This window comes from Thalassophryne amazonica, chromosome 9 (genome assembly GCF_902500255.1).
Source record: "Thalassophryne amazonica chromosome 9, fThaAma1.1, whole genome shotgun sequence".
Taxonomy (NCBI): Eukaryota; Metazoa; Chordata; class Actinopteri; order Batrachoidiformes; family Batrachoididae; genus Thalassophryne; species Thalassophryne amazonica.
Genome location: NC_047111.1, coordinates 77795355 through 77808177, shown reverse-complemented (window position 1 = coordinate 77808177; position 12823 = coordinate 77795355). Strand labels below are relative to the sequence as shown.

The following is a 12823-nucleotide window of genomic DNA, read 5'->3' as shown; positions in this document are numbered from 1 at the left end:
GGGAGCTCATCCAGTTACTCAAATGAATTACCAAATTTCTGTTTCCTTTTATGTCCTATGTTAACGGCATATACACATTTCTGTCACAAATTCAGATTAAATTAATCCTACATGCATACCTGTGCCAGTTTCATCATCATGTGGGAAAATACATGGAGAAACCCAACAATAGCATCCCATAGTCTGCTGTGAGCCAGAGACTGCTGATTGCCTGTACATGGGCCCTGAAAAACAGAGTTGCGTACAGTACCTAACGAGAAAAGCAAGCAGATTCTGTAAAATGTCTGCGTTTGTGCAAATTTTACCTGTGTGTATTCAGTCAGACTATTGAAAATCTGTTTTGCCACTGTCATTGCTTTTGAGAAATTCTTCTTTCCCGGGTCATCAATGACATCCTTACCAGAGTAATACCAGTAGAAATCGCTGATAGACTCCTTTTACAGGAAAAAAGAGAGAGGATAGAATATACTAAGCAATTAAAATACCATGTATTACATAACAATTTAAAATACCATTTTGATCAGAGTAAAATGCTACTATTACTACTACTACTACTACTACTAATAATAATAAAGACATTTAGTAATCAATTTGCAATTGTTTTAGAATACCTCATTCCTGATGCATGGAATTTGATAAGCTATTACACATAAATAAGAAGTGTTGCAAAATGTAAAAAAAATATTTTCCAAAAAATACTGTATGAAAAATTATAATGTGTACTGCACATCCATCAATTTGGCTAAACATTTGCGAGTATGCACAGCCAGTGTAACTGAACATGCAAATATTAATAACAGTGATATGACTTTTCAAACTTGTCATTGAACTATTATATTAACTGAACCATCACGGGTGCCACTTAAGTGAAGTTCTACCTGCAGTCTGAGGAGGTAGTCTACTGTACAGATGATGATGTTTATGGTGGTGGTGCTGCCTGTCTGCGTACGCAAGTAGTTCTGAAAATCTGGAGAAAAATACCAAAGAGTGACAAACGTATTGACAATTTACTATATTTATTGTTCTATGGTCTCTTTGCATTGCCTTTAAAGCTACAATGTGGAGAATTTAAGGGCATTTCTTAGCAGAAATGAAATATAGCATTCACAACCAACTGTTTATTAGTGTATAATTACCAATGACAACAACTCAACGTGTTTTCATTAGCTTAGAATGAGCCCTTCATATCTACATGGGAGCGGGCCCCCCTCATGGAGGCTGCCATGTTGGATGGGCTTGTTGATACAGTAGCCCAAAAGGGACATACTCTTTTGCATTTTGCAGCACATCCAGAAAACCGAAGAAAATATACGTGGAATCAGTGGATTCTCTCCTGTACACTGTCTATTGGTTGCTAGAACAGGCTAACACATTCCAGAAGCCTTATTTTCATGAAATAGAGGATCACACATCTTGCTTATCACAATGGAGACAATGCAGTCTCACATCAATTCGTGATGGCATCACGTGAAGTGATCTAATCTATTCTCACAAAATGTATTAGATTTTCATGATGACATCACAATGTAATCGATCAAGAAGCGCCGTGAGACTGGGCAGATTTGCGGATCCGCTATGGGGCATCAGCGTTACGGTTACACTGACCCATCATGAAAATCTACAACATTTCATGATAGTATCATGATCTAATACAGTGAGACTGGGTGGCAAGAGAAGGCAAAGGAGCATGAATCCCCATCACCAAAGAAGCAAAACATGAAGGTAAAGAAAATTTTAATTGGAACACCAAAGAAGCAAAACATGAAGGTAAAGAAAATTTTAATTGGAAATGACTTAATGCATTCTGTAACCTCACCACTAGATGGCGCTACATAACTGAAACCTTCTTTGAAAAGACAAATCATTCTCACCATTGTTGTGACCTTCACAAAGCAGTTGCAAAAAACGAAAGAGATCACAGGTAAACTCATCATCTGCCATGACTTTTTCACCTAAAGGAAGCAAAATACATCCAAGTTTCACATAAGAACTCAAAACAAGTGCTCACTGGAACACTAGAACATTTTGCTTAAGTATAAACTTACCATAGACTCTTAATAGATTTTAGTATTACACACCGCAGTAATCACCTCTAACCTTGTTATTTTCCTTATGCAACAGACACACTAAAATAGCAAAAGTGGGCAAAAGAAATCATAATGGCAATGCAAATATCTAACATATAATCGAAGGTCAGACAATATACAATTGCTATGTCTGAGCATCACATGCATAGAGACAAAAACGGTTTTGCCAGTGAAACATTAGCAACATATTGAACATACGTACAGTCACATTATAACATGTACAAACTTGCCGAACAATAATTCTATAGCTTTGCAGAGCAAAAATAGCATGACAGTTACAATATGGGATTAGTCAGGGTGAATTGGTCTTTGTTGAACAGATTTTTTAAATGAGAAGAAAGCTAACAGTTGATGATCAAACAAACATTTTGTCTTGTGAAGCAACATGCCTTTGTGGAAGATCTGTCAAGTGCAGATTAAAGATAAAGACAAAGTAAAAAAATAAACATAAAAAAACTAACTACTGTTCACATTTCATTTGCAGTTCCTTTATACATGCAACTACTGTGCCATAATTAAATGTAAATGCTATCTATCTATCTATCTATCTATCTATCTATCTATCTATCTATCTATCTATCTATCTATCTATCTATCTATCTATCTATCTATCTATCTATCTATCTATCTATCTATCTGCCTACTTGCCTACCTACAAGTAATTTCAAATCAATTGTGGCAGACACAGGCAAAATTACTAAAATTGTGTTACTATTCCAATACTTAGTTACATACAGATGACAATACAGTGTTCTGCCTATTCCAGGACAACACAAAACACATCCTTATTAAATCCCCGGTTATCAAATTGTATGTCTGAACAGCCATGAAAGTTCTGTCTCAGTTTAAATGAAATACAGCCCCTTCCTGGGTGGGTGCTCCAGTGATCCTTCATATGACCAAAGTCAGAGCTGTGTCCGCATTCTCTGCATAACATCAGACCTGTTTTCGGTGGCAGTTGGGCTCCGCCAGGGCTGCCCCTTGTCACCACCAATCATGGTACTGGCTGTGCTGTTCATGGATGGGACTGTGTCCAGTAACTGGACACCCTCAGTAACTGGGGGGTGTCTGCTGTGTCCTTTCCAATCCAGGTTTGTGTGAGTTCTGTATAGGTTCTAATCTTACTATGTCCTCTTCGTCTATTTTGTGCATCGCGTTGGTGTCTGTGTCAGCTGTCAGTGTCTCTGTCAGTCGTGTGTCCTTCTTGTACACTTGTCTCCCTTGTATTGTCTGCATGTGGGTGTGTCTCCTGTTGCCCATAGGGTGGTGATCTGTGTTGTGCACACCCTCTTCCTTGCTGTCAGTCATGTGTTGTCTGCGCGTGTGTTCATGTGCACTCCCCGTTTACTGCATGTGTGTGTGCCGTGCACGTTGTCTCCGCCCATTCTCCATATCTGGTGTGTCAAGCTGTTATTGTGTCAGTCCTGTGTCAATTGTCATGTATGTTGATCTTGTCTGTCCTTTGCTTCACCTATGCATCCTCACCTATCTGTCTCATTGCATGATGTGAGATCTCCTGTGTTCAATGTGGTTTATGATTTCTCCCCTCACTTATGCCCTGATGTTTCTGCAGTCTCATGGTCTTTGCCCCCTGTGTAATTTTATTTGTTTATTCCTGTGTGGTTTTCTTGAGTGCATTACGAGTCTTTGTGTTGATCTTTGTAGCCAGTTACTTTTTGGTGTTGCAGTCTTAGTTTAGATCATCTTTGTGTTCAGTCCTATCTGTTTCTTCATGGGTTAGTTACACTTGATCATGAAGTAATTTTTGCATTTTGTTTCTTGATGTGTCTGTTTTGTTTTGCCACTCTCTTATGTTCGGTTTCGTTATTTCACTTCTCTTTGATAACAGGTTTGTCCTGTCTCTGATTATTCCACTATTTAAGTCTCCTTCATTTGTCTTTGCCTTGCGGGTCCATTTGCTTTCCTGACGACTCCCATGTCTCATGAACTACTGGTTTTGTCCTTCATGTGTTTCCTCGTCTGTTCTTTGTGAGAATCCTGGTTTTTGTTATTTCACTCCTTTATCATCCACAGCTTTTTGAGTATACCCACACAGTCTCACCTCCTTGGACTCCTTCACCCTTTGTTAGGACTGGACATTGTATTTGTGTTTGTTAATTAGCAGCATCTGTTTGTGTAGTTTTTTTGTTTGTTTGTTTGTTTGGCCTGCCTTTTGTGTTAATAAACCTTCTTGGATTTTTGGAAGATCACTTTTGTTGTCCTGACTGACCTGCATCTTGGGGTTCCATTTTGAACATTTCATTGCATTAACCATAACAGTGTCCTTGTAGCTGTTAGAATGGCCTACGCAGTGGTTAACTCCTCTGAGTCTGGTCTGCTTGAGATTTCTTCCTCAACATCATCAGATGGAGTTTTTCCTTACCACTGTCACCTGTGTGCTTGCTCAAGGGGTTGCTAAGGTTAGATGTTACTTGTGTGAAGCTCCTTGAGGCAGCTTTGTTGTGATTTGGTGCTACAAAAATGAATTGAATTGTCCAGTTTGGTGGCCTCAGAGTTGCATCTTTGGTTTTTCCAGATGATGTGGGTCTGTTGGCTTCATAAGACCATGACCTCCAATGCACACACACTGAGCAAGTTTGAGGCCAAGTGTGAAGTGACTGGGATGAGAATCAACACCTCCAAATCTGAGACCACAGTCCTTTGATGGAAAATGGTGAATTGTCCCCGCTGGGTAAGGGAAGAATTACTGCCCCAAGTGGAGGAGTTTAAGTATCTCAGGGTCTTGTTGATGAGTGGGGGTAAATTGGAGTGGGAGATTGAAAGACGAATTGGGGCGGTGTCTGAAGTTTTAAGGATGTTGAACAGGTTTGTCATGGTAAAGAAGGAAAACAAGCTGTATTCAACAGTGTGATCTCAATTTACCAGTTGATTTATGCTCTTATCCTCACCTATGGCCATGAGCTTTGGGTAAAGAATGAAAAAATAAGATTATGGATACAAGCAGCAGAAATTAGATTCCTACATCAGGTATCTGGGCTTACACTTCTGGACAGGGTGGGAAGCTCTATTATCCGGGAAGGACTCGGAGTAGAGCTGCTACTGCTAATTGAGGTGATTTGGATATCTGGTGAGGATGCTCCATGGTTGTCTCCCTAAGGGGGTCTTTCGGGCACGTCCAACCGGGAGGAGGTCCAGAGGAAGACCCAGGACATGCTGGAGAGATTACATTTCCCAGCCTGGCTTGGGAACACCTTGGGCTCCCCCAGAAAGAGTAACAGGACTTGAAGGATAGGGAAGCATGGAATGAGCTGCTTACTCTGCTGCCACCTGCAACCCGGTGTCACCGACCGAACAGTCCCCCTAAAAATCGGTCCCCCCTCATGACGTGGTGATGATGCTGTTCACGGATTAACACCTCATTTCTGCTTCAAAATAAATTAATCTATCTCAGCAACAGATATCTGAAGCTTTTATACAACAATTTCCACATAAATTCAGCATTATTTCATCATAAAAGGCGGCGGCAGAAGTGATCAGAGCGTTGTAGCTAAAGGAGCTGCTAGCTGATGCATTCACTACGCGTTGGACATTTCAAAACATCACAGAATTTTGTCTCGTTTCTGCTTAAAACCTCCTCCTTTCTGCTTAAAACTGACTTTAAAATGATTTAAGAGATTTTACCTTCATCATCTAATAATCCCATTAATCCATTTGATTGCTTTGGGTGAACAGAGTCCGTCTCAGATGAGCTGCTGTGGTCCGAAATGATGCATGCGCAGATGCAAAACTAGGACCGATTTTTAGGGGCGGACCGTTCTGTCTGTGACACCAGACCCGGATAAACGGCTGAAAATAAAGGAATGAATTTAAATGAAAAATAAAATAACAGCTCCAAAAAACAACTTGATTGTACAAAATAAACACATTTGCATTAAAGGTAATTTTACATTTAATGTGACACAGTAACTGCACAATTTCAAATACTATGCAAATGAAAGTTTTGCCTGTTTCAATTTTTTTGTGATTTTAATTTAATTGTTAATTTAATCCTGATCAATATTCCATTGCTTCAATAATGCCCAGTGTTGTAACATATCACATATGTCATATTCATTTTAGAAAGAAAAACGGTCATATTTTATTTTATTTATTTTTAATTTGTCTTTAAAAAAATCCAATTCACCGCTGGCTGTACTGTTGGTACACACAGGCACAGAATCACATTCCAAAGTTGGTGCACTCCAACTTTGCTCTAGTGCAGCACAGTTTATGTCAGAGAGGATTGGTTCATCAAAGGCATGATGTTAACGGGATTATACTGCATGATGTAGTAAAGCGGTTCTCAGACCCCTACCACTGCATGTGACCATCTCTCCCTGCTCGAGATAAGTCTGATACCACTGACTGAACACACTTGTCTTATCTAACTAGGTGTGGGTAGAGAAAATGTTACCCAGCACTGAAAGACCACCTGACATACAGTCATACCTCAAAGAAAAGACTTCACAATATTTTATTTAAATTACAGAATATCAATTTAGAGCTGATCTGATAAACTCTGGTGGACTCAACTTGCTGTATTTTTGCATTCCAGCTCTTATCTTGTCGTGATTGTTTTTATGCGCCGCGAGGCGGGGCATATAAGCATCCGGGTTGTCTGTCTGTCTGTCCTTCCGTCAGTTCGTCTGTCCGTTCATCCGTCTGTCTGTGGCAAACGCAATTCGTTCGCCGCAACGTAGCTTCGCACCTATTGCTTGCAAAAACTTCATATTTGGTGGGTACATGCCTTGGAGGAGTACTTCGCATGGGTTTGAAGGCCGGTGACCTTGATCTACTTTTCAAGGTCACAAGTGGTCACAACTGTCAAATCGTTCGCCGCAATGTAGCCTTGCACCTATTGCTTGCAGAAACGTCATATTTGGTGGGTACATGCCATGGAGGAGTACTTCGCATGGGTTCGAAGGCCTGTGACCTTGACCTCCATTTCAAGGTCACCAGTGGTTGCATTTGTTTTGAAGGCTGGCGACCATGACCGACTTTTTATGGTCACTGTTTGTCACATCCTCTAAATAAATATTATGCCAATCTCCAATTTTTTCATTGTATATCGCAGTTTACATCAAACGCATAAGGCTTCTACCAAATACCCACCCCATACAAGTACATATTACTGCACTTTGCATGGAAAATAATACTGCGCGCGGGGCATTTCGTGATGAATGTCTCTAGTTGTGTTCATCAACTGTTCAGTCCTTACCTGTGAAGCAAAGACTGTACAATAATATCCAGAACAGCACTTGGAGAATGTATTCCGCCACCAATAAACCTAATCTCATCTGTACATAGATAGTGGCGTTATACATAAACCTATTTTTACCGGGCCAAAATATTACCATCGGGTATTGCCAAGACTTTGCGTCCGTCCGTCTGTGCTCAGCATAAGTCCAATCCTACTACTGCCAGGGTCTTCAAATTCACAGAGGTTATATTTTCAGTGCTGTTTGATTGTTAGCGGGATTACACATACAAACTGAACTAGTTTTCTTGAAACCTAGTGTTAGGGTGGGGTACTGGCCAAGGAGGAAACCATCAAGGGGAATGCAGGAAATTTTCTTGGCCTATCACCCACCTTTCCACCAACTTTCAATAAAATCTGTTCAGTGTTTTTCTTTTCTTTTTTGCATAATCCTGCTAAGAGACAAACAAACAGAAAAACAGAGGAACAGCACAGAAAACATAAACTCCTTGGTAGTGATATAATAATAAAAATAATCATTTATTACTTAGGATAATGATGTCCAAAAGGCTGGTACAATTCCCAAAGCCATGCCTGATGATATGCTATAGCTTAAACTGAAATTTCACAAAACTATATCAGTGAGTTTTTCATAAGCGTTAAGACCAGATTCTACTCACTGGCTTTTGAGGTGAACAATAAAGCTAACAACGATGCACAATGGCTCCCAATCCTCTCCTCCAGGAATTTCAGTGTTAAAGAAAGTAATACAGGCCAGGAAAAGACAAGACAAACAGGAGAACATAACGGCAGATGGAATGAAAGATGATTTACCCCGCTCTAGGTTCAACTCTGAGGATGATGAAGGAAGGGACAAGGGAGAGATGGCAGTGATCATGGGGAAGGGAGAGAGGATCAGTGTGTTGACAACAGGAGAGGACTAAGAGATGAGGAGGGGAGATTAACAACGTACCATGGCAAATTCATTCAAGTAGAATTTCAAGTGAAATTCCATAATTAGATGATAAGAACACAGCCTGTACATTTGTAGATGGAGCTAAATCAACTAAGACTACTAAGGATACAGAACAATAAAAACACCTAAACAGACTAATATTAATTCTAAATCTACTTTTAACAGTTAAGCCCATGTTAATTAAATTGTTAGGAAGATAATCATTCAATTAAATAAAAAATGTGTACAGTAGATGTCAGATGGAGAACATTTAGAAGAAGATGAATTAATAGGTCAGAATGACTTTATTTGAATGATTAAATGTCTTGTTGTTGACTAATTAATTTGGACTGCATGCTAATTGTGATGTAGTAACAACCTTATTTAATGAAGAAAAACATCACTTGAACAGCCATTTCTTGAAATTGTTTTTTTTTTTTTAAATCAAGACAATGCTGAGTCATCATTTTTTATACATGTATATTATATTGTGTATATAACACTAATTTTTCTTTTGATGATATTAAATGATTCTGATGACTGATGATTCTCATTAAATCATTCTGATGACATTAAAAATATATACAATAGAACTATAATATAAATAAAAATAAATATTTTAGGTAATGATAAACTTTACTAAAAATTGAAAATCAACAACATTTTTATTTATTTATTCTTACTGACTTCTCATGGTTCACCTGTGGTACCTTTGTGACGCCCCAGGGGGCCATTTTATTGGAACCCCTGCTCTAAAGTATGGATGCCAAAAGATATAAACATTTATATTGATCACAATCAGCCTCTTTGATAATGTGGACCATCACTGCCAATACACTGGACACTGACTGGATTATATGAATGAAAACAAGCTGCATTCAACAGTGTGATCTGCATCTGCAAGAAACTGGAAATGTAAAATGAAAATATCAAACAATGGCTTCCAAGTAATGTTTTGCCTGATGTACCAGTATCACTATTAGGTTTCAGAAAGTGATGATGAAAAACAATGTGAAAACTTACTGGTGCCCTCCTCAGACACCATGCCGAGCCCCTCTGCCTTGTTCTGCCTCTCAAAGGCATTTAGATCCAAGACACTGCAGAGAACATGAACTCATTTAGATGTGCACAAATGAATCTTGTGACAAAATATAGTAATTAAAACTGACCAGCATGTCTGCATGAGTGCCTGCACACTCAGAAAGAATCCCACATCCTTCTTATCCTTCAGATATTCCAGCATTTTCTGCCAAAAGAAGGTACTTCCTTGATCAATACCCATATAAATGTAACAAAGCATGATCTAAAGAGCCCATGTTTACAACACATATACACACACACACACACACACATATATATATATATATATATATATATATATATATATATATATATATATATATATATATATATATATATATATATATATCCATCCATCTATCCATCCATATTTATTTGAAATGGGACAATGCATATTAATGAACACTGTTACATGTAAGTATGCCGGATTATAGCAGGATGCTAATTTCCATCTGTAGTCCCAGTAACATAGAAACAGACTAAGACAACACAACATACCAAAATAAATTAATCATGACAGAAAAACAATTAAAACAGAATATACATACAAATATTTACAATTCAAAGTAGCAATAATTGATAGTTAATAAGCAGCCGACAGGTAGAGGAACCAAAAGAGTTTTATGCTGGGTGTTGAGGTGTAAAAATGACAAGTGCTAAGTGCAAAGTGCCCGGTTGTAACTGCACATTACAGTACTGGGTTGTATTGCACGTTGCCCAATACACTCATTTGCACATGCACAAGTGTAAATATTGCACAGGGTGTCATACACAAGTTTATTGTGTGAAGACTACTAAACCCTTTAATAAAATACACAAGGGCATTGTGTACATATAACTGAAAAAGAAACTTGAATGGTGCCTCCACAGCTGAATTGTGTTTTAGGCTACAGATGTTTGCATGTCTGATTCGCCAGTAACCAAGTTTTCAGTTGTCCTCTGGAAGTACTGAAAGTGGTGCTCTCCCTGATTGTGACTGGGAGGTTGTTCCAAGCTTGCCCACCTTTTAGGGATAACACGTTCTAACCAAAGGTGGTCCTTCTATGAGTAATCTCACAGTCACCTCTTGTGTCAGATCTTGCACAAGATCTAACACAAGACTCATACTCCCAAATATGCCACATACTCCCAAAATAACTTATTTATTTTGGGAGTATGTTCTGTGAATCTTTTTATGTGTATGAATTCTTTAACAGGAGTTGGTGCTGGTCCATGTAAACATTTATATATGAAGTAGGCTTATTTGAATACCTTCAGATTTTCAAACTCTAGAAACCTAAAATGCTTTTTCAGAACCTTACAGTGATGATAAGAGTTAGATTGTCTATCATATATCTTAACTGCTCTATTATACAGCTGCTCCATGGATTACACACATACCTGCTGAACCTCACTATTCCCACCATTTAGGATGGAGATACCCAACTTTAATGTTGTAGACACCATTGGGCCAGTCTCACCTGTACAAAGAGAAATCAGCAATTAAAGATAATGAAGACATATATGAGGTAATACATGTCGTGTAAAAATGTTTTTGAGCTAAAACAGAGGGTGTGAGACTACCTTTGCAAGCACTGATCATTTGCAGGACCATCTCAGCAGCACCACGATTATGAAGTCTGGACTGCTGGTATAGAAGTCTCTGTTTTTCCATTTCTTTTTCCTGTGGTTAATATGTATATTAAAAGCTAATGAGCTGGTGTGTGCCAAAAAGATAATCTAAACAGACAGAATGGACACTTTTTGGCCAAATCTCTTGAGAATTTCAGGTGTATTACAGGTGTGTAAAAAACACAAACAAAAGCTGCCCAATCTATCTTTCCAAATTTGAATTACAGTCCACATTCGCTCTCCTTTCATTCAAATCTCTCGCTATTACAACTTACCAGTTTTTAATCAGTTGGCACAGAACTATAGTTTTATGCATCATCTCAAAAATATTCAGGGAATTATTGCTTTGTACTTGGTCATGTTATATTATTGACCTATCCAAGGTCAGGTTTGGGAGTATGTTCTGGCGTCGCAACTCATTGCATCCACTACACCATCGAAATATCCTGGGCAACCACCCAGGCAAATCACTTGTCCACCCCAACCTTTTGAAAATAGGCATCTGTCTGTCACATCCAGATGATATACAGGTGTTTCCTTGACCTTTTCCAATTGCCGGGGGCCTCTAATTAAATGCTCATTTGACACAAAGTCATTCCAGTGGTACCCAAGGATTCTCCAAATACCCCAAATCCAAGACATCCATTTATGAACTTGTATGTAGTTATTGTTATTTATTTGTCCTGGCTCTGTTCTCTGTGTTTCTCTGTCATCGATCAGCTGGACGAGGCGATCAGCTGGGAGCTGCCATGTGTCCACAGCGCTATGAGCAAAGTGATTACACATGAATGAGTTCACGCCTTTCTCCATGCTGTATTTCCGCTCTTTCTGTCTGTCACGTGGACTACAATTTACGTGGTGGAAGTGACATTAGCCTGGCCGGCTGGCTGATAACAATTCACACCGTGCCGTGCACGCTCAGACATGGCTGGCCAGTCCCCCTGTGATCTTGTTGGATGTAATTATCAGCATGTCATGAGCGCATGAGGGCCCGCCCACACATGTGCATTGTATGGAGTGTTGTTCATGTTGTTGATGGCACAACATATGTTCTCCAGCTGAGTTGCAAGTACACACTGGTCAGCTGTTCCAGCTGGACATTACAGCCCTCCAGATGCACACTGCATTGAACAGCAATCGCACTCCAGTGACCTCAGCCGCATCACACTGCTCATGCCATCTGTGATGCGGGGGGGGCACACACTCGCATGCCACATGTGTTGCGGGGCAGGGGGCACTTGCATGACAATTTGTGTTGCTTGGTAATGGCATACTCGTGGGGCACTTAGAGAATGTGGGGCCATTCGCACAGCCAGGTCGAAAGTGGTTGTCTGCACTCTACTCTTAAATAGCCCCGCCTTTCCTAAGTGCCCTGTAAGTGGTGTTGGATGTTCATGGGTGGCACCTGCACTTTGGCCGACTCGGGCCGAGAGTGGGTCGAATGGCCATTTGTCGGCTTCGCTGACATTTGGCTGCAGGTGTGAAGGCTGCCTCGATCACGCTATTCGGCCACAGTGCGACATGGCCGATGACTTCATTCAGCTCCTCGGCTGCAACACAATATGTTCGATGTGTGTTCAACACGCAGTGCAAATGCTGCGAACACAATCAGATGGCAGCGCACCCTCATCTTGCACACCGTTTGAATGGGTTCCACTGCGAGCGGCACATGAATGTAGAGTGCATGTGTTGTGCCCGAATGGTTGTGGCGACTGCTGTACGAGGAGGCTCCAACTTTTCATGAGTGGCATATGATTCCTCCTTCGTGAGCCAGTCAGCTTCAGTGTGTGTGAAGGGGCCTTTACTGTTGTTGATCTGTGCACTTGTTGCCAACTGTAAAACATATTTGTCTTGGTTCGTTGTCTTGTCCAAGAATATGCAGAAGCTCCCAGA

General features: G+C 39.9%; 1 protein-coding gene across 1 annotated transcript in view; it reads right to left on the bottom strand.

Moving 5' to 3' along the window:
* The window catches only part of LOC117517961 (ryanodine receptor 1-like), a 200213-nt gene that overhangs the window by 23610 nt on the left and 163780 nt on the right, over positions 1-12823 (bottom strand). The window contains exons 82-90 of the mRNA XM_034179082.1: positions 10883-10982; positions 10700-10779; positions 9409-9485; positions 9263-9336; positions 8119-8136; positions 1872-1952; positions 879-967; positions 306-434; positions 120-224 (exon numbers count right to left, since the gene is read on the bottom strand). Coding sequence (XP_034034973.1) covers positions 120-224; positions 306-434; positions 879-967; positions 1872-1952; positions 8119-8136; positions 9263-9336; positions 9409-9485; positions 10700-10779; positions 10883-10982 — 753 coding nt within the window. The remainder of the gene's footprint in view (positions 1-119; positions 225-305; positions 435-878; positions 968-1871; positions 1953-8118; positions 8137-9262; positions 9337-9408; positions 9486-10699; positions 10780-10882; positions 10983-12823) is intronic.